This window comes from Scyliorhinus canicula, chromosome 9 (genome assembly GCF_902713615.1).
Source record: "Scyliorhinus canicula chromosome 9, sScyCan1.1, whole genome shotgun sequence".
Lineage (NCBI taxonomy): Eukaryota > Metazoa > Chordata > Chondrichthyes > Carcharhiniformes > Scyliorhinidae > Scyliorhinus > Scyliorhinus canicula.
This window is the reverse complement of record NC_052154.1, coordinates 193,211,920-193,237,624: the sequence shown is the minus strand read 5'-3', so window position 1 is coordinate 193,237,624 and position 25,705 is coordinate 193,211,920. Positions and strand designations below refer to the sequence as shown.

Genomic DNA, 25,705 nt, shown 5'->3' with positions numbered 1-25,705 from the left:
GGGAGGGGAGATGGTGCGGGTGGATAGGAGATATGCGGAGGTTCCAAAGGACGGATTGCTGGGGGAGAGGCATAGCCTTCAGGCCAGATTCGACCTATTGACTACCAGAAAGGTGGAAGCTCAGAGGAGGAAAGCACAGGGGGCGGTGTATGAATATGGGGAGAAGGCGAGCAGGATGCTGGCACACCAGCTCAGAGAGCGGGACGCGGCCAGGGAGATTGGGGGAGTGACGGATGGGGCTGGGATGGTGGTGCGGAGGGGAGTCGATGTTAATGGGGTCTTCTGTGGGGAACTGTACCGGTCGGAGCCCCCGGTGGAGGGGGGTGGAATGGGCCGCTTCTTGGACAAGCTGCGATTCCCGAGGGTGGAGGAGGAGCAGGTGGAGGGACTGGGGGCGCCGATTGAGCTGGAGGAGGTGGTCAAAGGGATAGGGAGCATGCAGTTGGGGAAGGCGCCGGGGCCGGACGGGTTTCCGGCGGAATTTTATAAAAGGTATTTGGACCTGTTGGGCCCCTGTTGGTCCGGACCTTTAACGAGGCAAGGGAGGGGAGGGCTTTGCCCCCAACTATGTCACGGGTGCAGATTTCCTTGATCCTGAAGCAGGACAAGGACCCTCTGCAGAGCGGGTCACATAGGCCGATTTCGCTGCTGAACGCCGACGCTAGGCTGCTGGCAAAGATCCTGGCCACTAGAATAGAAGATTGCGTGCCCGGGGTCATTCATGAGGACCAGACGGGGTTTGTGAAGGGAAGGCAGTTGAATACGAACGTGCGAAGGCTCCTCAATGTCATTATGATGCCGGCCATGGAAGGGGAGTCGGAGATAGTGGTGGCATTTGATGCGGAGAAGGCCTTTGATAGGGTTGAGTGGGAGTATTTGTGGGAGGTGTTGGAGAGGTTTGGGTTTGGGGAGGGGTTTATCCGTTGGGTGAGGTTGCTCTCCGAGGCCCCGATGGCGAGTGTAGCCACAAACAGGAGGTCGTCGGAGTACTTTCGGCTGTACCGGGGGACGAGACAGGGGCGCCCCCTGTCCCCCTAGCTCTTTGCGTTGGCGATTGAGCCCCTGGCCATGGCATTGAGGGAGTCAGGGAACTGGAGGGGCCTGGTGCAGGGTGGGGAAGAGCATCGAGTGTCGCTGTATGCAGACGACCTGTTGCTATATGTGGCGGACCCGGTGGGGGGGATGCCGGAGGTGATGAGGATTTTTAGTGAATTCGGGGGTTTCTCTGGGTATAAGTTGAACCTGGGCAAGAGTGAGTTGTTTGTGGTGCATCCGGGGATTGGTAGGCTCCCATTGAAGCAGGCAGGGAAGAGCTTCAGGTACCTAGGGGTCCAGGTGGCTGGGAGCTGGGGGGGCCCTGCACAAGCTCAACCTCACAAGGTTGGTGGAGCAGATGGAGGAGGAGTTTAAGAGGTGGTATATGTTACCGCTGTCACTGGCGGGGAGGGTGCAGTCCGTTAAGATGACGGTGCTCCCAAGGTTTTTGTTCCTGTTCCAGTGCCTCCCCATCCCGAAGGCCTTTTTTAGGAGGGTCAACAGGAGTATCACGGGATTTGTGTGGGCGCATGGGACTCCGAGGGTGAGAAGTGTGTTCCTGGAACGAGGCAGAGATAGGGGAGGCTGGCGTTGCCCAACCTCTGTGGGTACTATTGGGCTGCCAACGCAGCGATGGTGCGTAAGTGGGTAATGGACAAGGAAGGGGCAGCATGGAAGAGGATGGAGGCGGCGCCATGTGTGGGCACGAGCCTGGAGGCGCTGGTAACGGCGCCGTTGCCGCTCCCTTCAACGAGGTATACCACGAGCCCGGTGGTGGCGGCTACCCTCAAAATCTGGGGGCAATGGAGACGGCACAGGGGAGAAGTGGGGGGCTCGATGGAGGCCCCGATACGGGGGAACCATCGGTTTGTCCCAGGGAGCATTGATGGCGGATTCCTGGGCTGGCATAGGGCAGGGGTTAGGAGGTTGAGGGACCTGTTTGTGGAGGGGAGGTTCGCGAGCTTGGGAGAGGAAGTTTGGGCTCCCCCCGGGAAACATGTTTAGGTACATGCAGGTGAGGGCGTTTGCCAAGCAGCAGGTGGAGGGGTTCCCCTTGCTGCCTCCACGAGGGGTGCGGGATCGGTTGCTCTCGGGGGTGTGGGTTGGAGGAGGGAGGATTTCGGACATATACCGGTGATGCAGGAGGTAGACGAGGCCTCGGTGGAGGAACTGAAGGGTAAATGGGAAGAGGAGCTGGGTGAGGAGATTGAGGGGGGGACGTGGGCGGATGCCCTGGAGAGAGTGAATTCCTCCTCTTCCTGTGCGAGGCTTAGCCTCATACAGTTCAAGGTGCTACATAGGGCCCACATGACTGGGACGAGGATGAGTAGGTTTTTCAGGGCGAGGACAGGTGTGCTAGGTGCTCGGGGAGCCCAGCGAACCACGCCCATATGTTTTGGGCGTGCCCAGTGCTGGGGGAGTTTTGGAAGGGGGTAGCAAGGACGGTGTCGAGGGTGGTGGGATCCAGAGTCAAGCCAGGCTGGGGGAAAAATCGCAATTTTTGGGGTTGCCGTGGAGCCGGGAGTGCAGGAGGCGAAAGAGGCCGGTGTTCTGGCCTTTGCGTCCCTAGTAGCCCGGCGGAGGATTCTTCTTCAGTGGAAGGATGCGAGGCCCCCAAGCGTGGAGGCTTGGATCAATGATATGGCGGGGTTCATCAAATTGGTGAAGGTGAAATTTGCCCTGAGGGGATCAGTACAAGGGTTCTTTAGGCAGTGGCAGCCTTTCCTGGACTTCCTGGCGGAACGGTAGGGAAATAGGCCGGCAGCAGCAGCAACCCGGGGGGAGGGTGGGGGGGGATTGGATCGAGGAGAGGGAGAACTGTGTACTTGGGTCTGTGGGATGTGGCGGGTGTTATCTCTTTCCCTTTTGTTGGTGGGTGTTCTTTTGTTTTTTTTCTTTTGTTTGTAGTTGCTTTTGAAGTTGGGTGGGAATTGTTCTTGGGGTTGTTTTGTTAATAGAGTTGAGTTGTGTATATTTTGTAAAAATTTCAATAAAAATTATTTTTTAAAAAAAGTTGGCTACTTACAAAAATGCAAACCAAGTGCACTGCGACCATTAGGTTCCCAACATATTCGACAAAGCGATGGCTGAACACAGTCTGGAGCTTTTGCAGGAATAACGAGCGGTATGCTGGTTTTGGCGGGTACTGAAAGAAAACACATTTTTACATATTTCCTGGTTCTTTGTTTCGACTACATCATGAAGAGTTAAATAATCTTCCGATTCATAATCCCGAATATAAAAATCTTTAATTTCAAAAATAAAAACCCTTTTAAGAAAGGAAATCCAGCGTCAGGGTGAGCATATTGCTGGCATCTTCAATAGGTGCAATCTTAACACCCACATCATATTGCTGCAGTACCGGAGTCATAGATCAGAATAGGCAAGGACCCGGTGACTTGCTGCAAGTCTTTGGGGACGGGGTGAAAAGAGAGCAGCACGTGGGGGGGAGGGCACTTTCCCAGAACACCCAAGTGTTGCCAATACAGCAACATACCTTAGTCACCATCGGGAACGATGACATTGAACAGATTCATACACAGACAACAAATTAGATTGGGATTTCTAGCCCAGACACAAAAACAAATCTTTACCTAAATGTGCATCAATATTAGCCAAACCTCATTGACCCCCCCCCCCCTTCATACCTCTTTCACTGTCTCCTTGTGCAATTCATCAAAGAGGTCTCGGAATTGCTCGGCCGTAACACAGTCGTGAGTAAAGGCCTTTGCTTGCTGCACAAAGCAAAAAAGGGAGATATTTATTTTTGTTTTAAAACGAACGCAAGTACTTGTTTGTAAACTTGGGATAGTCGATTGAAAAGCGTCTCGCGAGAGATTTATAAAAAGCAGAATTTTGAAACTTTTAAACCCCTGCAGCTAAACGTGGTCGCTCGGTCACAGGACAACTGCCATAATGCGTCACGTCGTCTTCCATGTTCAATCTAATCAATTCTCAAGCAAACATTAAGGGTGCAATTTAACCACCGCGTTGCGCCCAGCGCGAATCTGGGCGTCGGTTAAATAATGGGAAAGGCCAAAGTTGAGCGTTTGCTCCCTAATCAGCCTGCTCCCGTTGCAGCAGCCTCCCGGGAATTAACCAGATCCCCAGCGAGAAATCACGTGGACGGCGTTTAGTCCTTTTTAAAAACGTGAAGCTGGCCCAATGGCTGCTGAGGGGAAGAGGTGGTGAGCAGCCAGTTTTCAGCATGCGGCTCAAGGGCACCGGGCTTCGGCAGCAGTGCTTGGGGGGGGGGGGGGGGGGGGGGGGGGGGGAAAGAGACCAGGTGGTGAGGGGCTTCTTGCCTGGAGGCCTTCGAGCCATCTTTATTAAAGGGAAGGAGAGGGACGAATCTGCAGGTGAGGTCCTGGGACTGGGTCTTGGCCAGGATTTGAGAACTGCCCGATTGTTCATGCCGGCTGACAGCAACACTAAAAGGACAAGGCAGGGGCTGGGACTGCCAATTACAATCTACAGGGCCTGTGGACTGGAGGCTTCCCTCCCTGCAGACAGAGTGAGGCAACACCACCTGGAGAGGGAGGTTGGTGGCTGTATTTCTCTGGGCCCCTCCATGGCTGAAGACCCTACCCAGTCCTCCCCACCCAACTGCTCCTCGGTAAGGAAATGAAAATTGCTTATTGTCACAAGTAGGCTTCAATGAAGTTACTGGTGAAAAGCCCCTAGTCGCCACATTCCAGCACCTGTTCAGAGAGTCTGGTACGGGAATTGAATCCACGCTGCTGCCCTTGGTCTGCTTTACAAGCCAGCTATATAGCCCACTGTGCTAAACCAGCCAAGAGAGGCTTCTTCCCTGCCTATCAGTCCATGTGTCCCTGGTCCCTGGTTGGAACGGAACTGTGTTTGCTGGGCCCCTCCCGGGCTGAAGAGTTTTGATGGTCAATCCTTCCACCCTCCAACTGCGCAGGAGCTTCTGTTCCACTGGCACCAGCCCACGGTGCCCCATCCTCCTCCTGCGCCCTCTACATTCCTCTCCTTTTTCCATTCCCCCACTCACCTTTCCTGGGTGTGTGTTGGGGGGGGGGGGGGGGGGGGGGGGGGGGGGGGGGGGTGGAAGAGAAAGAGTACATATTGGCATGGCTAACACCACATCAGGGTGGGTGCGATCGCCCAGATGGCATTCCCATCTACGCCAGTGACAGGGCGCTCCAAGGCCACCTCTGTGGGGCTGGCTGCTTCCTGCGGCCCAGTCACCCTTCTGGCTGCTCGCCAAGCAGCTAAGCTCACCCCTCTATATCCATCGAGGAGTTGTATACATGCAATGGTCGGGGTTGTCGGCCCCTCGGCCATTGTGGCCGCTTCCCAGAGGCTGGTTTAGCACAGTGGGCTAAACAGCTGGCTTGAAATGCAGAACAAGACCAGCAGCGTGGGTTCAATTCCCGTGCCGGCCTCCTCGAACAGGTGCCGGAATGTGGCGACTAGGGGCTTTTCACAGTAACTTCATTGAAGCGTGGGCCAAGCGATTGGTCCACCTGGTGCTGGAATAGGGGCCCACAGTGGGCGGGAACCACATGGCAGGGGAACCGTTAGAGGACACACACGCGCACACAATTCACCTTAATAATTTCTTGCTTGTGAGCTGAAGACATTTTCACTTTCTGCAGGACTTGCAGCACTGTGTTGGTACTTACAGTCACTCTACTGATTTTTAAAAAAAAAAAGACAATTTCAAAACCACTTCATTGCACCCGCCAACATTCCTGCTTCCATCCCTGCAGTAGCATTTTAATGCCAGTCTTGAACCCACTATTCCTTCCATCACAAAGATCACGGGCGCGATTCTTCGCCCCCCACGCCAGGTGGGAGAATAGCGGGAGGGCCTCCCGACATTTTTCACGCCCTGCCCCCCCCCCCCCCCCCCCCCCCACGCCACGAATCGCCGCTCGCCGTTTTTTACGACGAGCGGCGATTCTCCGAGACCGATAGGCCGAGCGGCCGGCCCTTCATGCCCGTTTGAACACGGCAGCAACCACACCTGGTCGCTGCATTGGTGAAACGGGCGCCAGATGCCCGTTTGGGGCATCTAGGGGCCCGATTTGGACAGGAGCACCGCGACTGTGCTCGGGAGGGGACAGGCCCACGATCGGTTCCCAACGATCGTCGGGCCATCGTCCAAAACGGACGCACTCTTTCCCCTCCACCGCCCGGCAAGATCAAACCGCCACGTCTTGCCGGGCGGCGGTGGAGAAAGTCGGCACCGCGCATGCGCGGGTTTCTGCCGTCTGCGCGATTAAGTCATCCGCGCATGCGCGGATTGGAACCGGCAACCCGCGCGGGCGCGGATGACTTCACATTCTCGGCGTGATGAGGTCGCTGCCGAGAAAGACGGAGGCCCGCTCCTAGCCCCCCCCGGGTGGGGGTGAATTAGGTGCGGGGAGGGGGGCTCCGAGGGCGTCGTGAACCTCGGCCAAGTTCACGACGGCTTTCACGAATTCGGCCCCCTGCGGAGAATTCCGCCCCCTCCTATTTCCACTTTCTTTTTTTTTAAAAACAGCCCCATCTTCGGTTCTGACCCTCACTGCTCAACATCATCTGCCAGGACTTCCAGACTCAACCATTGCAATACATTATTGGTGTCCATCCCATCCTTCACTCGATACATCTTGGTTCAAACCGCTGCTGTCCAAGTACTACCCGGCACAAAGGCCCCCTCACCTCGCACCTCCTTGGCCATCACGGGCTCCTGGTTCACCCAAAAGCTCCCAAGGTCTTCAATCTTTGTTTAAACCCTTTCATGTCAACTCCCTCCGTCACTAACGTTCTCCACCCTAACGCCCTTCCAGAAACTAATACCAGACATACAACAACCCCCATTTCTTGATTCGATGCATCAAAAAAAAAATGTAATATGCTGGTAATAACCTTCAGTAAGCATCCATGACATGAAACAGTGAATGACATTTCAGAAAAGCATTACTCAGGGGGGTAAGTTTCAAATGGGGCAAATACAAATGCAAAATCTCTTAAAATCAAAGTGCAACGTTTCTAAAATCTTACAGAGAACCACTTCTTCCAGTTTTGTTTGATCGTTCACAGCAGAGCACCTCGAATGCCCCTCGAATTCCCAAGCACCTTCGGACGATTGATGTTTGAATTGAACTCTGAGAAAGAAAGAAATTACTGCTCTTTTTACATAATGTACCAAGGAAGAATCAAACATACTCTTTCCTTAAATACTACAGGTTCTGGAAATCTGAAACCCACAACAGCAGCAGAAGTATCCACAGAGAGCGAGAGAGAGAAAGGTTAACGTCGAGTCCGTATGCCGGACTTCTTTGGAGCTCAACCCCCTTTGTCAGTCAAGAATCTAACTCGACCTTGAATAAATTCAATGATCCAGCCTCCGCTTTCTTGGGAAGAGAAGTTTCATAACCTGATCAAAGATAGTCAGCATGGCTTTGTGAGGGGCAGGTCATGCCTCATAAGCCTCATTGAACGAGGATGTGACGAGGGTCATTGATGAAGGTCAGGCAGTGGATGTGGTATTTATGGATTTCAGTAAGGCATTAAATAAAGTTCCCCATGGTAGGCTTATTCAGAAAGTTAGGGGGCATGGGATTAAGGGAAATTTGGCTGTCTGGATACAGAATTGACTGGCCAAAAGAAGACAGCGAGTGGCAGTGGATGGAAAGTATTCCGCCTGGAGGTCGGTGACTAGTGGTGTCCCGTAAGGATCTGTTCTGGGACCTTTGCTCTTTGTGGTTTTTATAAATGACTTGGATGAGGGAGTGGAAGGGTGGGTTAGTAAGTTTGCCGATGACACGAAGGTTGGTGGAGTTGTAGATGGTGTCGAGGGGTGTTGCAGGTTACAACAGGACATTGACAGGATGCAGAGCTGGGCTGAGAAGTGGCAGATGGAGTTCAACCTTGATAAATGTGAAGTGATTAATTTTGTAAAGTCAAATTTGAATTCTGAATACAGGGTTAAAGACAGGATTCTTGGAAGTGTGGAGGAAGAGAGAGATCTTGGGGTCCACATACATAGGTCCCTCAAAAGTTACCACCCAGGTTGATAGGGTTTAAGGTGCTGTATGGTGCGTTAGCTTTCATTAACAGGGGGATTGAGTTTAAGAGCTGCGAGGTTTCGCTGCAGCTTTATAAAATCCTGGTTCGACCACACTTGGAATATTGTGTCCAGTTCTGGTTGCCTCATGATAGGAAGGATGTGGATGCTTTGGAGAGGGTGCAGAGGAGATTTACCGGATGCTGCCTGAACTGGAGGGCATGTCTTATGAAGAAAGGTTGAGGGAGCTCGGGCTTTTCTCACTGGAGCCGAAGAAGGCAGAGAGGTGACTTTATAGAGGTGTACAAGGTGATGAGAGGCATGCATAGATTGGATAGCCAGAGACTTTCCCCCCAGGGTGGAAATGGCTGTCACAAGGGGACATAATTTTAAGGCGATTGGAGGAAGGTATAGAGGAGATGTCAGAGGTCGGTTCTTTACACAGAGTGGTGGGTGTGTGGAATGCACGGCCAGCAGAGGTGGTGGAGTCAGAGTCATTAGGGACATTTAAACGACTCTTAGACAGGCACATGGACAGCACTAAATTGAAGGGGTGGAGGTTCGGTTGATCTTCGATCAGGATAAATGGTCAGCACAACATCGTGGGCCGAAGGGCCTGTACTGTTCTATGTTCTAGAACTCCAGATTAAAGACCATCGAGGGAGAAAATTCTCATCTCAAACCTCTTATTCTTAAACTGTGTCCCCCTCGTTCTCGTATCCTCCAGAAGAACATCCTCCTGCTAACCACCCTACCAAGCCCTCCTCGGATTTTATGTTTCAACAAGATCACCCCTCATTCGTTTGCAATCAAATGGGGTACAGGACAAACAGATCTTCATAAACTCAGTCCTCCATCCCAGGCTTAGTCAAGTGAGCCTTCTCGGAATTGCTTCTTACCCAATTGTATCCTTTTTCAAACGAGACCAACGGTATAGAGAATTCCAAATGTGGTCTCACCAAGGTCCTGTTGTACTTTTGTACTAGATTCCCCTTCCAAAAAATCTGCTGTACCTCCATACTAACTCTTTGGAAATCTTGTACTAAGACACCCAGATCCTTCTGTACCAGTGACTTTTACAGCTGCTCTATTTAAACAGTATACGGTTTTTCTATTCTTCGTGCCAAAATAGACAAGGTTACATTGCACTCACTTCATTGTCAAACTTTTACCCACTCACTTAACTCATCTGTATCCTTTTGCAGATCTACATCCTCATGACAACTTTGACAACCTATCTTTGCACCTTCAGCAAATTTAGCTCCATACATTCAGTCCCTTCACCCAAATCACTGATGGCACCGGCGGCACAGTGGTTAGCACTGTTGCCCCATACCACCAGGGACCCGGGTTCGATTCCAACCTCGGGTGACTGTCTATGTGGAGTTTGTACATTCCCTCCATATCTGCGTGGGTTTCCTCCGGGTGCTCCGCTTTCTTCCCACAGTCTAAAGACATGCAGGTTAGGTGGGGTTACAGGGATAGGGCAAGGAAAGTGGGCCCAGGTAGGGTGCTCTTTCAGAGGGTCAGTGCACTGGCCTTCTGCAGGAGGAACACATGGAATCCTCTAGCGATTCTATGGATATTGTTAAGAGGCCCCAGCAAATTCCTGTCGCATTCCACTAGGTGCAGCATACCAACCTGAGAAAGATTAATTTATTCCTGTACTTCCTCTTGACTGACCAATGCTACCCATGCTAATATGTTACGACCTAACCAATGTGTTTGCTTTGTGTAGTAATCTTTGATGTGACAATTTATCAAAAAAATTTGAATTCTGCAGGTAGTGTTTCACAAAGTAATTTCACAACAGGGCATGTAGTTCTCGTCACCAGCTCTCATCACCCTTTTTTTTTTTTTAAATGGTTAAATACAATTTCTTCAAGCTAAGTCACCCCATCAGTCCTTCAACATCACAGTACCATACTGTGATTTATACCACAAAATCTCTCACCAGAGAATGCCCTACAGAGATGTGTAAAATATAAATTTTTCCCAAAGACAAGGTGGGTGATAGTGTACTGGAACACCTATGAGCTACATACCAATAAATCTGCAACAGCATTAGACAAACCTCAACTTCCAAAAACAATAATCCAACAAGATTTGCCTTCAAATTCACAACACAAAGCAGAAATGGGGTACACATTGATGTAATTCAGGCCAACCCGCTCTTTAGGTTTCCTCCCCCATCGAAGAAAGACTCCCATCGTTTTACTTTCCATAAACAGTCAATCAAAGACGTGGAAAACATGGAATCAACCCCAAGCATCAGTGAAGTCATTGACGTGAATTTACCTGCCTGGATGTCAATACAGGGCAAAATAGTCCAGGACTGGCAAAGCAGAAATTGGGGGGGGGGAGTATGCAAAAAAAAAAAGAATATCTAATCAACTCTTCTTCCTCCACTTCCACCTACAAATCCCAAGAGAAGGGCCACTTACTGTACACTGCTTTTGTTCCCATTCCTGGGATTTGGAATGTTGAAAAATGTGATTGGCGAATGGGGGCACGTGCCTCGTTGTAGAAATGCAACAAGTCAACAAAACTATAGAGATGCCCTTGAAAATTCAAACTCATCACCGTTGTTTAAAAAGAGTGAGTGTGTCACACAAAAGGATTACTTACCAGTAAATAGCCACGAAACTGGTTGTATATAATAGCAGTCAGTAAATTCATTAACAAGTATGTCCCTGAGGGGAACAAAAATTAAGCTATTCAGTTACGTGGAAGGCTAGATTTAGAATCAACTTTCAACTGGAGTGAACAATCTCCCATCAGCAGTTCTGTTTTTAAAAACAGGTTTACATATTTAGTATGACAGGGTGATGTCGCAATCAAACATTGTACAATTCACTGGCATTAATTGCCCAATCAAGCAGTTATCTCAATGATCAACGTATCTGGCCACAGTTCCACTCCCTTAGAAAACAACAGTTGCCCGCAGTGTTGATCAAATAAAAGAATCAAACACTAAAGTTAAAATATCTGAGCTAGCGTTTCAAATGCATAAAGTTAAAATGTGCTGCAATTATCTTACTGAATCAACTCCAACAATTTGTAATTGCAGAGCTCCTTTTAACACATGGTGCTTCACGAAAACACCTTGGCTAAAGAGAGGTGTGTTTAAACAGGGGGCTGGGTATAAAGAGAACAAAAAGTGTTTTTTTTTTTATATAAAGGAAAGGTGGTTTAGGGCAGGGGAGAAGTTCCAGAGGGCAGGAGGAAGACTTTCACTGTTCTGTCAACAAACAAACAGAGGAGCAAAAGCACTGGGAAAGGGGACAGGATTGAATCAGGTAATAACAGAAAGAGGCTATCTAATTCATTCGGGTGCGTTTGCAGGCCTGCAGGTCAACGGAGTCCCTTTCTGTACGTGTCCAATTCTGCTTTGATTCAGACTTTTGAGCGGAACATGTGTTGTATCTATATTTAAGTTGTTTTTTTTTTAAAACACTTACCAATAAGACTAAAGGCAATGAAGAACAAAGAATAGGCTCGACGTCTTGAATAGGCTGGAATCATCACTATTTGAAAAAGAAAAATGCAAGATAAGCAGCAAATTAAGGAAAGGAAATTAATATCCAAGGCTGCTGACCTGTTAAACAGTATCCGGTACATAAAGCCAGAATGCTATTTTTAGTCAAATGTATTGGGTCAAACACCCTCATGCTACTTAATCCAAGAAAACCCGTAGTCAGCAACACTACACCTCCCAGGAAAACACTTCCTTCCAGTTCGTAACTCCACACAATCCCAGCTGCTTTGCTGACAGAGTCCACATGTGCATCGTACAGAGTCAAGCCCTGAAGACCAATGACTCGAAGAACAATCCAGGGGAAGAGAGGTGAACGGAAGCTGGGTTCACGCCCTCGATTTCACGGTTCACATCCAGCCGAGGTGATTGCCCACCAGTGGGCAGAGCAAAAAAAGATATCCATCCCTCCTTGCAGGGCAGCATGGTAGCACAGTGGTTAGCACTGTGGCTTCACAGCAGCAGGATCCCGGGTTCGATTCCCGGCTTGGGTCACTGTCTGTGCGGAGTCTGCACGTTCTCCCAGTGTCTGCATGGGTTTCCTCCGGGGGCTCCGGTTTCCTCCCACAAGTCCTGAAAGACGTGCTGTTAGGTGAATTGGAAATTCTGAATTCTCCCTCTGTGTACCTGAACAAGCGCTGGAGTGTGGCAACTAGGGGCTTTTCACAGTAACTTCATTGCACTGTTAATGTAAGCCTACTTGTGACAATAAAGATTATTAACCAAGTCACATACTATGCTGACGCTCTGTGCCCGGGTTCAAAGGATGGTCACTCAAAAACTTTATTTTCATATAATCCATAGCCTAGAAAGAGTTTTAAAATCAAGGGTTGTCACAGGACTTTTGTTCAACTAAGATATAGATGGCCTTGGTCACCAAAATCGACCATGGTTCAATTGAACTAAAGGCCAGTCCTGTTGCAACATTAAGTGCTTTAACTACAGATAATCAAAGTCTTCTTTTATTTATTGGTTTAGTTCACTACGGAAAGCTAGGTTTTGACAGAGATTTCCTGGTTGTGATTAATCTGCACAAACTTATCAGACAGGATATTAAAACATATTTCCCTTGAATGTAATCATCCAAACACGGGAGGATGGTGCAGAAACATATTATTCAGCGAGAGGGAGGATTCCAAGACTTGCCATCAGGGTTGTTGGCTGTTGTTAGCAGCACTAATAAGGAGGTCAAAGACTCCGACAAATTCCGAAAATATGTCTTCCATTCTTTATCGTCTTCATTAGTCTTGATGAGTTTCAGAAAAAAAAAGGAGAAATACCCATCAATGTGAGAAACTATGCTTCGTACCTTCCTATTGAACATGACTGAGGATCACAATAGCTCAAAACCACAAGATGCCAAATGTAAAGCAAACTGGTGTGCATAATAAATACTAGATGGTTGTACACACCTTTCAGGGTTAAAAGTCTCACGTTATCAAACTTATTCGTCTCATGAAGGTAATTAACTCTATTGATCTTTGACCCGCTGAATTGGATATATTCTGTCTGCAAGTTTTCTTGGCACTCTCCAGAAAAAGTGCTCTTTGTCGTGGACAGCTGCATCCCCCATCTTCTTGCACCGCCACCCTCCTTCCCCTCCCTTTTCCACCAAATTCTCTTCTCTGTCAGAGACCTTATAAAAAGATTGAAGCCCACAATATCCACAGAATGATTTCCCCTCTCTTGAGTATTCTGAATGGAGTGGAGGTTGGAGCCAAGTGTACCAAATGCCACAACCCCACCCAATAATTTGAAGGTACAAAACTCTGGTCGTGGGCGGCACTGTTGCTTCACAGCTCCAGGGTCCCAGATTTGATTCCCGGCTTGGGTCACTGTCCATGCGGAGTCTGCACGTTCTCCCCGTGTCTGCGTGGGTATCCTCGTGGGTTCCCTCCGGGTGCTCCGGTTTCCTTCCACTGGGTTATGAGGATAGGGTGGAGGTGTGGGCTTAGGTAGGGTGCTCGTTCCAAAGGGTCAGTGCAGACCCGATGGGCCGAATGGCCTCCCTCTGCACTGTAAATTCTATAATTTTCTGATTATAGCTTTTACCCTTTCATGTCTTCACATCTTATCGGTAGGGGCTGGTTTAGCTCACTGGGCTAAATCGCTGGCTTTTAAAGCAGACAAAGCAGGCCAGCAGCACGGTTCAATTCCCGTACCAGCCTCCCTGAACAGGCACCGGAATGTGGTGACTAGGGACTTTTCACAGTAACTTCATTGAAGCCTACTCGTGACAATAAGCGATTTTCATTTCATTTTTCATATTGGCACTGGCCAACCAATCCAGAGACCCAGGCTAACGCCCCAGGGACCTGGATTTGTAGCTCACCAAGCTGGTAGTAAGATGGTGAAATTAGAGTTCAATAAAAATCCACACCCTGACCACGGAACTATTGTCAATCATCGTAAAATCCAATCTGGATTCAGTATTGTCTTTAGGGAAGGAAATCTACCGTCCTTGCCTGTTCTGGCCTTCTTTTTTTGACGCTAGATCCACAGCAATGTCGGCGACTCTTAAATGCCCTCTGAAATAGCCGAGCAAGCCACTAAGTTAAAGGGTGATTAGCAATGGAGCAATCAACACTGGCCCAGCCCAGCAACACCCACATTCCATCAATTAACTTTTATTTTTAAATTTTTTTTAAATGCTGTTCTCTAGTACTAAAATGTGGTATAATTACTGAAGACTTGCGCTACCTGGGAACAGGAGGCAGAAAGTAAAAATGATTTAAGTATTAGGACAAGACGAAAACTTTGGGTGCCAGAGGCTGAATGAGCCAGGACACAAGTGTGGAACACACTAGTTTTAGCCGAGCAAGGTAGTCGAGTAAGTTGATATAGTTGAAGGAGCAAGAATAAGCGGAAAACTAAAAAGGTGGACTACAGTAGGAGCCCCATACAATTCCTCTTCAGATATTTTTCTATGTTAATAATTCAACAAAGTTACAATGAGGCATGTGATAAAATATTGAGAACTGAAAAAAAAAATCCGTACTCGTATCAATTTTTAAAAGTTTTTCTAAGATAATCTGTGGCACACATTAAATCAAAGTAACTTCATCATGAAAGTAGCCTACCTGGACTCGAGTGAACAGCAACATGGCGATCATAGTGAACAACAACAGGTGCAAGGCTAAAAGCAGCATCACACTGTTTTAAAAGGGAAGCAAAGAAATGCAAAGTAGTTTAAAATCTTTATCCCCCTAATATAACAGCATAAAATTATGGCAATTATATTCCACAATGTGTCCGTTTTCAAACCAATCCTAGTAGTTTTTACTGACTATTATGCATTTCCCAGGGCAAATGTTCGATATATTTGTGCGGTTGTAACGCAAATGCTGTCAACTGCAAACGACACAAACATTAGTCATTGCATAAGATAAAGATGCATGGCATTAAGGGTAAAGTAGTAGCATGGATAGAGGATTGGTTAATTAATAGAAAGCAAAGAGTTGGGATAAATGAGTGTTTCTCTGGTTGGCAATCAGTAGCTAGTGGTGTCCCTCAGGGATCCGTGTTGGGCCCACAATTGTTCACAATTTACATTGATGATTGGAGTTGGGGACCAAGGGCAATGTGTCCAAGTTTGCAGATGACACTAAGATGAGTGGTAAAGCGAAAAGTGCAGAGGATACTGGAAGTCTGCAGAGGGATTTGGATAGGTTAAGTGAATGGGCTCGGGTCTGGCAGATGGAATACAATGTTGACAAATGTGAGGTTATCCATTTTGGTAGGAATAACAGCAAACGGGATTATTATTTAAACGATAAAATATTAAAGCATGCCGCTGTTCAGAGAGACTTGGGTGTGCTAGTGCATGAGTCACAGAAGGTTGGTTTACAAGTGCAACAGGTGATTAAGAAGGCAAATGGAATTTTGTCCTTCATTGCTAGAGGGATGGAGTTTAAGACTAGGGAGGTTATGTTGCAATTGTATAAGGTGTTAGTGCGGCCACACCTGGAGTATTGTGTTCAGTTTTGGTCTCCTTACTTGATAAAGGACGTACTGGCGCTGGAGGGTGTGCAGAGGAGATTCACTAGGTTAATCCCAGAGCTGAAGGGGTTGGATTATGAGGAGAGGTTGAGTAGACTGGGACTGTACTCGTTGGAATTTAGAAGGATGAGGGGGGGATCTTATAGAAACATTTAAAATTATGAAGGGAATAGATAGGATAGATGCGGGCAGGTTGTTTCCACTGGCGGGTGACAGCAGAACTAGGGGGCATAGCCTCAAAATAAGGGGAAGTAGATTTAGGACTGAGTTTAGGAGGAACTTCTTCACCCAAAGGGTTGTGAATCTATGGAATTCCTTGCCCAGTGAAGCAGTTGAGGCTCCTTCATTACATGTTTTTAAGGTAAAGATAGATAGTTTTTTGAAGAATAAAGGGATTAAGGGTTATGGTGTTCGGGCCGGAAAGTGGAGCTGAGTCCACAAAAGATCAGCCATGATCTAATTGAATGGCGGAGCAGGCTCGAGGGGCCAGATGGCCTACTCCTGCTCCTAGTTCTTATGTTCTTATGTTCTTATGTTCGCTAGCTCAAAAATCTCGGCACTGTCCACAAAAAAATATTTTAAGTGTTTAGTTTCACACTTTAGTACAAGTTCAGGAACGGACAAGAGATAATTCAATACAATCATGAAACTGCAATAATAACACTTCATAGCATGAGAAGTAATTTTCTATAACGAACACTGCAAAGCAACTACCATCTTTAAAAAAAGAAGTGACATTTTGCCAAGTTTGCATAGATGAGTATCATTACAGAAACTTTTCCTGGAGTACCAAGTGTTTCAAGTGGCAGCAGGGTAGTTAGCATAAATGCTTCACAGCTCCAGGGTCCCAGGTTCGATTCCCGGCTGGGTCACTGTCTGTGTGGAGTCTGCACGTCCTCCCCCGTGTGCGTGGGTTTCCTCCGGGTGCTCCGGTTTCCTCCCACAGTCCAAAGATGTGCGGGTTAGGTGGATTGGCCATGCTAAATTGCCCGTAGTGTCCTAATAAAAGTAAGGTTAAGGGGCGGGGGGGGGGGGTTGTTGGGTTACGGGTATAGGGTGGATACGTGTGTTTGAGTAGGATGATCATGGCTCGGCACAACATTGAGGGCCGAAGGGCCTGTTCTGTGCTGTACTGTTCTATGTTCTATGTAAGTGCATAATCGTTCATTTTTGTTATTGAAATCGCAAGGAAATGCATGCAGGTTGCTCAAGGTTTTACCTTGTGATTTGCGGTATTGTTTGTCGGAGGCAGTTAAATGCTTTTTTCATCAGCGAGGAGTTTTGGATTAGGAAGAACGGGCGCAGAATTCTTCTAACTCGTATTCTCTTAAATCAAACGGAAGAAATATCATCGGTACAAATCAGAACACAGGAGCCGACTTTATACCTTGATAATAGACACTAATGTAGAGTTTGTCACAGGTTCAGTTAAAGAGGAGTGCTACCTGTAGTACAAGGGTCTGCCATAGAGAGAGTTAAATGTGTGATTGGGGACAGTACTGCCCACAATGTGATGTGAACAACCAGAGTCTAGATGGTAGTATGTACCGGACAGAGACGTGTGCGGAGTCAAGCATGGAGACAGTTCCAAGCTACACGCAACATCTTGCAACACTATCTTCCACCATTTGCTTATCTGATAGTAGTTGCATCAAGCGCAACAACTTCAGTGCATCACAAAACCCACTCCCAAAACTGCAAGAACAGTCAATGTCTGCAATAATGTGACACTGCAATGATTTTACTGTATTGTTGAAATATACTGATATAAACAACGAGGAATCAGATTAGGCAGCTGGAACAGTATCTGCACCATCAGCCTTACTAAGCTGATTGAGCTATAAAAAAAACACGTACCTGATTACTTTCAAGGCATATATCTTACCTCCTCACAAAGTAAGGATAGAGAAACAATCCAATCCACAGTGGAAGCGGCAAGTACAAGAGTGTAGGCAATCAGCCATTTTGACTTTTGGAATTCTCCCCATCCTAATAAATAGCTCTGTATAAAATAGTGTTGAGGAATCAAAAACAACAAATCAGCTCACTTCACAGTAAGAGGAGCTAGTCAACATATCCGCACGGTCAGCACAACATCGAGGGCCGAAGGGCCTGTACTGCGCTGTAATGTTCTATGTTGTATGTTCTATGAGAGTATTCCAGAGAACCACAAAAAATAATTAAGTTATAGAACAAGAATTTCCACTTCCAAAATTGCTGAAAAAAAGCCAGGCATGTTGAAGTTTTTTGTCTTGCACTCATCAGAACAAATACAAAATCCCAAATTTAAGCCGTCACAATTTATGCTCCAGGAAAAAAAAGAGGGTGATGGTCGATTTGTCGAGATTGGCGAGAAGAGTCTCTTTTCAGCAATATTGGATTTTCCCACCATGTTTGTTTTCGTAGAGTTTCAGATGAAGCAGTTAAAGTGACAAACTCAAAACATCCGCAACCAAGTTACTGCCAACAAGGCTCTTTGGTGCCAAATACATGTAGCATAACATTGGATCCGATGCCAGATGAAAAATCAACACAAGTACAAACAATGGACATTATCACTGGATTAAAAATTGTTTCCCCTGGTGGAGAATTCTAGAACCAGGGGACATAGATTCAAGATAAGAGGCAGACAGTGTAGAGGGGACATGAGGAAGAACCATTTTATGCAGAGGGTAGAGGGAGTCTGGAATTCGCTGCCCGAGTTGGTGGTGGAGGCAGAGACCCTAAACTCTTTTGAAAAAGTACCTCAATTGTTCTACGATACAGAGCTATGGACAGGTGCAGTAAGGTGGGAGTAGAAAGGGCACCTAGGTGTCCTTGGGCTGACATGGACAAGATAGGCCGAATCGGTGCTGTAGCTTTTCTATCATTCTATGATTATACTGGCCTTCTGCAACAATCGAGTAGCATCAGGACATCCACCACTCTCTGCAGCACAGCCTGAATCTTCCAGTCAGTGGCAGAGCAGGAGAGTACAGCACTGACCATGTCTGAAACTGCAGCCTTACCTTTTTGCAATGTAGCTTTGGAGACTCCCGGGGCTGCAGAGTAGATCCATTGACAATGGGAGAAGCAAGTTCTAGTAAGGAACTGTACTGAACTGAAGAACTGCCCATTAGAGGGCTGCCTTCCGCTCAACACAGTTTTTACATTATGTCATCTATTTTTTAATTTTAGGTTTCCCTACACACCTCTGGTTCCACTCCATTCCGTACCATGTACGGTATTGATCTCCTTAAATAAGGAAGGATGTAAACACACAGAGTAGTACAAAAAAGGTTTACTAGGCTAATACCAGGACTGGGTCTTATGATGAAAGGTTGGACTGGCTCAGCTTGTATCCACTGGAGTGGAGTGTAAGAGGCAACTTGACTGAAACCTTAAATTTTAAGGGGTCTTGACAGGGTGGATGTGGAGAGAATGTGTCCCTGAAACAGGGTAATTGGGAATTAAGGGAGGGTGCAAACGTCCTCCCAGAACTTCAGATGCAGTTACAGCCCTCACACGCAGGAAAGACTGCAACATTCACCACTAAAAATGTTTTAGGTTAAGAATACAATGCTCGTTGCCACAACTGAGTCGAAGCTTCAATCAAGAGTCCTCTGTTATCTGTCAAACTTCCATAGACTCTATGTGGTGCAGAAGGAGGCCATTCAGCCCACTGGGTGTGCAATTACCCCCCCCCCCCCCCCCCACCATCCCAAAAGAGCACTCTATGTAGGCCCACTCCCCTGCCCTATCCCTGTAACCCCACACTTTGATTATGTGATCATGGCCAATCCACCTAGTTTACACATCTTTGGACTGTGGGAGCACCCGGAGGAAACCCACACAGACACGGGGAGAATGTGCAAACTCCACAGTCACTCCAAGGCCAGAATTGAACCCGGGTCCCTGACACTGCGAGGCGGCAGTGCTAACCACTATGCATATTTAGATATTGGTTAGAAGCACTAAATACCAACAGCATCCTTGCAGTTCAAGAAAAGTAAAGTTCAAATTTAAATCCAATCTAGAATTTTTTTTATTTGAATATTTAACTAAAAAACTTCTTGCAGAAGAATGGAACCTATAGACTTAAACTGTACCAAAAAGAACGTCTGTGATATTTCCGAATTCATTAAGCATCTTTGGGCAATGGTTAATTTCAAAAACACTTACCTTGATCACTACATCTACAATGAATAAGAGAAGACAAATTGCTTCAATGCCTTCAGTCAATCCACAGGGAGGCTCCCAGAGTACTTGGCGGAATCGGAGATCGGATGTTACACTCAAAGATGAAGGTTTCTCAAAAAAGGCCATGGCCAAAATCACCAAAATAGCAGTGTTCAAAACCCTGAGAAAAGAATGGCGCAAAAGTAAAAATCAACAGGGAGACACAGCAGCAATTTAACCTGTTGTAACATGCTCGTGAAGAGCAATGGGAAAAACTCCGACACACCCTTGACAACCTCAGCCCACTTCCAATAATGTCAGCATCTTCAAAAAAGGTCTTTATCTGCCTGCTAAACAATTACTTTTATGTTGCCAGCAGTCAGAGATACAAACGTACAAATTAGGAGCAGGAGCAGGCCACACGGCCCCTCCAGTCTGCTCCCCCATTCAATAAAGTCATGGTTAATCTGGCTAACCCCAACCCCACATTCCTGCATATCCCAGGTATTCTTTCACCCCCTCGTTAATCAAGAGTTTATCCAGCTCTGCCTCAAACATATTCAAAGATTCAGCTTCCACTGCCTTTTGAGGAAGAGAGTTGTAGAGATCCACGATACTCAAAAACCTTCTCATCTCCATCTTAGTGACCCCGTATTTTTAAACAGTGACACCCCCCCCTCCCCCCAGGTCTAGATTCTCCACCCTGTCAGTACCCCTCAAGGTTTTAATCAAGTTACCTCTTACCCTTCTAAAGTCTAGCGGATACAAACCTAACCTCTCGTCATAAGCCAAATTGCCCACTTCTGGTATGTCCAGTAAACCTTCTGTGCGGCTGTTGAAGCATTTACATATTTCTTCAAATGAGACGACCAATACTGTACATAATATTCCAGAGGTGGTCTCACCAATTCCCTGTACAACTGAGCATAACCTCCGTACTCCCGTAATCAATTCCGCTCACGATAAACAATAGCATTCTATTAGCTTTCCTAATTACTTGTTGCATCTATATACTAGCCCAGAATCAGATTGTGCTGAATGATCTCTTTGTACTGCAGAAGTGGGCCCAGCACTGTTCCCCGAAATTCATCCCTTCCAACTTTTTTTCCCCCCCAATGTGTGCGACACACATTTGTCCCAACTATTTGCTTATTTGTCCAAAAAACTTATTGCCTCATGCTGCTCTATTTCCTTTTGTATCCAATATCTTTCAAACACCTTCTGACTACCAAAGCTGCATCATTCTCTTCATCTATCCAAGGCAGACATCTTAAAAAGCTAAAAATGAAGACACATTCTGTCCTATCCAACAGGTCATCACAAAGATAAAACCACAGCAAGTTCACTACAAAAAGCATCCGGTCTTGTCAAAGTGTTGGGAGAAAAAAAAAAAGTCTCTACAATACTGGTCTTACCATTGACAAGCCGCTGAGTAGTACCATCGATAAAGGCGTAAGGACCGGGAATCTACTCTATGATTTATGGTACGATACTGCAAGCAAGATAAAAAAAAGCCAGGTCAGACAGAGAACAAATTCAGTGACTGCGGCTGCAGAATTCAGGTTGGCTTATTAACACAAATCAAGAGGTACTTGAACAATTCACGTCATGTCATTTAAAAATAACTATTCATTCATTAAAAAAAAAAAGAGGTTGAGAAAAGTTAGTCGGAATGGAAGAACCAATATCTCAAATCTAATGGGACAGAAGAATATCAATGTAATCACATGGGAACGAGGTCACAAAACAAATAACTAAATGTTTAGATCGGTAAAGGCGGAGGTTATGCAAAGTGCCTATTGCAGTGTTATGATGCATGATCAGCAATCAGCACCACTCCTTATTTTGAAGTCGGCTTAAATATCTGTGTTGTAAGTTGCTACCACAAGCGCACTAAACAGGTTCACACTGGAGGTGTGCCGGACAGAGGCAAAATGCAGCCAAGGAGATAGAAAGGGTGCAAAACGGTAGCACAGTGGTTAGCACTGTTGCTTCACAGCGCCAGGGTCCCAGGTTCGATTCCCGGCTTAGGTCACTGTCTGTGTGGAGTCTGCACGTTCTACCCGTGTCTGCGTGGGTTTCCTCCAGGTGCTCCGGTTTCCTCCCACATATCCCGAAAGACGTTCTGTTAGGCGAATTGGACATTCTGAATTCTCCCTCTGTGTACCCGAACAGGTGCCGGAATGTGGTGGCTAGGGGATTTTCACAGTAACTTCATTGCAGTGTTAATGTAAGCCCACTTGTGACACTAATAAAGATTATTATTGTAATGGGCAGCAGTCAGAAACAGGATTACAGATTTAAGTTACCATAAATAATAAGTGCTGAGATTACAGGACAAAAGCCATTTGGTCCAACCTGTGAAGCACAGAGACAAGGCATTGGAGGTGCTGCCTTCCTGCCAAGATATTTAACGAAGACACTATTTGAAAAGCAGTTTTCTCCATGGCCTGGCCAACAATTCTCCTTCAATTATCACAAGAAACGGGTGGCACGGTAGCACAGTGGTTAGCACTGCTGCTTCACGTGCTGAGGTCCCAGGTTCGATCCCGGCCCTGGGTCGCTGCCCGTGTGGAGTTTGCACATTCTCCCCGTGTCTGTGTGGGTCTCACCCCCACAACCCAAAGATGTGCAGGGTAGGTGGATTGAATCATAGAATTTACAGTGCAGAAGGAGGCCATTAAGCCCACCGAGTCTGCATCAGCCCTTGGAAAGAGCACCCTACCACTTAAACCTACACCGCCACCCTATCCCTGTAACCCAGTAACCCCATCTAACCTTTTTGGACACAAAAGGCAATTTATCATGGCCAATCCACCTAACCTGCACATCTTTGGACTGTGGGAGGAAACCGGAGCACCCGGAGGAAACCCACGCAGAAACGGGGAGAACGTGCAGACTCCGCACAGAGAGTGACCCAAGCTGGGAATCGAACCTGGGACCCTGGACGGTGGTGGGGAGGGAGTCGGCATGTTGGTGGAGCAGGGCCCAATAGGACACTGCCTGAACTATCAGCCACACTAAATTGCCCCTTAAATGGGAAAAAATAATTGGGTACTCTAAATGTTTTAAATCTACCACAAGAAACATTTCTCTTTGGCGATGCTTGTGCTATTTCCTTCCTCCCACCCCTATTAAACTGCCACAGCAATTTCATGCAACATTCATTCTGCAAAATAGTGCAATGTGCAGATACTTAAAGACACTGACTCCATATTTTCGTTTTGAAAAAAATACCCAGTAAATGATTAATTACTTGAGTAAACATTTGTGATCAGCAAATGACAACATCCTGAACCTGCAACAACAGGATTTAACTTTAAGTCAGTGACAGAATTCTCAAGTTGACACTAGCACGCTTATAGGCAAAATGCAATCAGTACCCATTTTAACTAAATAATCAATTCAACTTCCTTTTAATTTGCCTCTGACAATTTCATAAATGGTTTAGACAAAAGCCAGAAGGGATTTTTTGTAGAACTATTAATTCACAGTGTGAAACATGCAATTGTTTTTAAAGAAGTGAAAACATACCTTGATGGCATCTTCAATAAACACAGCAGCTTGCTGAATGTACAAGTCATCTGTCAATTTAAAAACATGTCCTTCAGTATATAAGCTCACCTGCCAGGCTGGAAATTGAGTATTTCACATTACTAATCTTAATTTTTCTGGGTCACAAAAATCTGGTAAACAATTTTTAAAAATGAACGAGTGAATGACTGCACCCAAATACCTGATCCCCTCCCTCCCCTCCCACCTAGTTCATAGCATTTACAGTGCAGAAGGAGGACATTTGGCCCATCGAGTCTGCACCAGCTCTGTGAAAGAGCACCCTACCCAAGCCCACACCCTATCCCCATAACCCAGTAACCCCACCCAACACTAAGGGCAATTTAGCACAGCCAATCCACCTAACCTGCACATCTTTGAGCGGTGGGAGGAAACCCACACAGACACGGGGAGAAGGTGCAGACTCCGCACAGACAGTGACCCAAGCTGGGAATCGAAGCTGGGAATCGAACCCGGGACCCTGGAGCTGTGAAGCAATTGTGCTAACCACCATGCTACCCACGGTACCTTGTCCCCCTCCCTCCCTCCCTCCCTGCCAGCCAGCCAGTTGCTGGGTGTTAACCCTTTCCTCCCTGTACCTAGCTGGCTGCTGCCGCTGCTGCTGCTGCTGTTGTTGCGGCTGCTGCTGCTCCGGGGCCCCGAGGAATCCGACTTGCGACTCTCGTCTGTTCCCAGCTTCTGCCAGGAGGATCTGCGGCGCCCGAGGAGCGGCTCAGTCTCCATGGCAGCTCCGTCAGTCCTGTGAAGAGGGGAAGACTCCCGGGGAGGAGGGAGGGGTTCAGTCACTCAACTCAACTCACAACAAACTTTGCTTCATTCAGAAACTAATTGCACTTTCCCCCTGGCTCAGAGTTTACAAAAGGAAAACAAGCTGGCTAACTTTTCCCCAACAACCTCTCCCTCCTCCGCTTCCCTCCAATTTCCGGCACTAAGACTGGAGAAAAGTTAACGCCAAACTTCTCAGCTGCCAGCGCTTTAACCCCGGCGCCAGGGCGCATGCGTGTGGGCCGCGGGCACGCCGGGAGTTGTAGTTCTTTGCTGAGGTGCCGCCCTGGCTCCGCTAGGGGCCGCTCCGCCCGGCTGGACTACAATTCCCAGCGGGCCCGTGCTCCCTCAAGCGGCGGCCGAGGGCAGGTGCAACCTCCCTCACCTGGCTGCAGGTAAGTGCTCACATGGCAAATGGTAATTAGCAGGACATTGCCAGCAGCCCCCATACCCGATCAGACAGACCTGTCCGCCACTTTTAAAGGGGTCACAACAATTACACCCCAGAATTTACAACGGAAACTTTAGCAAATCAAACCCAGTGCCTTTTTTTCATAGAATTTCATAGAATTTACATAGAATTACTGATCAGCAAAGATCTCCGAATCCAGTTTAATGTCCCATTTGTTGGTCAGCCAAACATATCCATTAGATCACAACAGTGCAGAAGGAGGCCATTCAGCCTATCGAGTATATGCTGACCTTCTGAAACAGCACTCTACTTGGGCTTACTCACCCCCCGCCCTATCCCCGTAACCCCCGCGCATTGGTCATGGCCAATCCTCCTAACTTGCACATTTTTAAATAGCAGGAAATGCTAGCGGGTCTGGTGGCATCTCATTAAAACCTGTTCTTGTTTAAGGAATTGTCAAGAGAGGCATTTGGTGACACCTTGGATGAAATTTGGGCTTAAAAATAATTCATAGTCAGGAGAGCTCTTGGACCCGATCTAACGGCCTTGTCGCGCTTGATTCAGGATGTGGCAAGGTCGTTAAATCTCATGAGAGGTCTCTTGCGAGATTTGCGATGCTTGGGAAGCCTCGCAAGATCTAAATGAGATCTCGCAAGACGCCGTGAGACATCCCACCCTTACTGGGCAGGATCCAGATTTGCATATTTAAGTGAGCAGTTAGCCTCACTTACATAATAATAATAATCATCACTTATTGTCATGAGTAGGCTTAAATGAAGTTACTGTGAAAAGCCCCTCGTCGCTACATTCCGGCGCCTGTTCGGGGAGGCTGGTATGGGAATTGAACCTGCGCTGCTGGCCTTGTTCTACATTACAGGCCAGCTGTTTAGTCCACTGTGCTAATAGGTCTACACCGGACTCCCCCAAGGCCTGGGATTGAACACCCATGCCTGGGAGACATCACCATGGTGCCGTTTAGCTGTGCTCTACACAAACGTGGACCTGGAGGGTCTCCGAGGCCAACGAAGGGCTCTGGTTAGGGTGACACCATGGCACTCTCACTATCACCCAGGCATTGCCAGTCTGGCACGGTCACTCTACACTGCCAGGGTGCCTAGCTCTTATCAGGTGGGGTGAGGGGGGACTCGAGAACCCCCCAACAAGTAAGTTGTGGCATTTTGGGGGGGGGAAGGGTCTAGAGGCCACA

The 25,705-nt window shown here is 47.4% G+C and overlaps 1 protein-coding gene across 2 annotated transcripts in view; it reads right to left on the bottom strand.

Moving 5' to 3' along the window:
• tpcn2 (two pore segment channel 2) overlaps positions 1 to 24,271 on the bottom strand; it is a 51,887-nt gene extending 27,616 nt beyond the window's left edge. The window contains exons 1-14 of one of the 2 annotated variants that reach the window (XM_038808403.1): positions 23,900 to 24,271; positions 23,283 to 23,332; positions 21,164 to 21,240; positions 19,752 to 19,929; positions 17,476 to 17,592; positions 16,810 to 16,916; positions 14,672 to 14,744; positions 12,738 to 12,837; positions 11,518 to 11,583; positions 10,685 to 10,749; positions 7,051 to 7,154; positions 5,610 to 5,694; positions 3,684 to 3,770; positions 3,062 to 3,181 (exon numbers count right to left, since the gene is read on the bottom strand). In XM_038808403.1, the coding sequence (XP_038664331.1) occupies positions 3,062 to 3,181; positions 3,684 to 3,770; positions 5,610 to 5,694; positions 7,051 to 7,154; positions 10,685 to 10,749; positions 11,518 to 11,583; positions 12,738 to 12,837; positions 14,672 to 14,744; positions 16,810 to 16,916; positions 17,476 to 17,592; positions 19,752 to 19,929; positions 21,164 to 21,240; positions 23,283 to 23,332; positions 23,900 to 24,044 (1,374 nt within the window). In that variant the 5' untranslated portion in view covers positions 24,045 to 24,271. The remainder of the gene's footprint in view (positions 1 to 3,061; positions 3,182 to 3,683; positions 3,771 to 5,609; positions 5,695 to 7,050; positions 7,155 to 10,684; positions 10,750 to 11,517; positions 11,584 to 12,737; positions 12,838 to 14,671; positions 14,745 to 16,809; positions 16,917 to 17,475; positions 17,593 to 19,751; positions 19,930 to 21,163; positions 21,241 to 23,282; positions 23,333 to 23,899) is intronic. The other variant, XM_038808404.1, reaches the window with a different exon arrangement.
• Between the last annotated feature and the right edge of the window lie 1,434 nt (positions 24,272 to 25,705).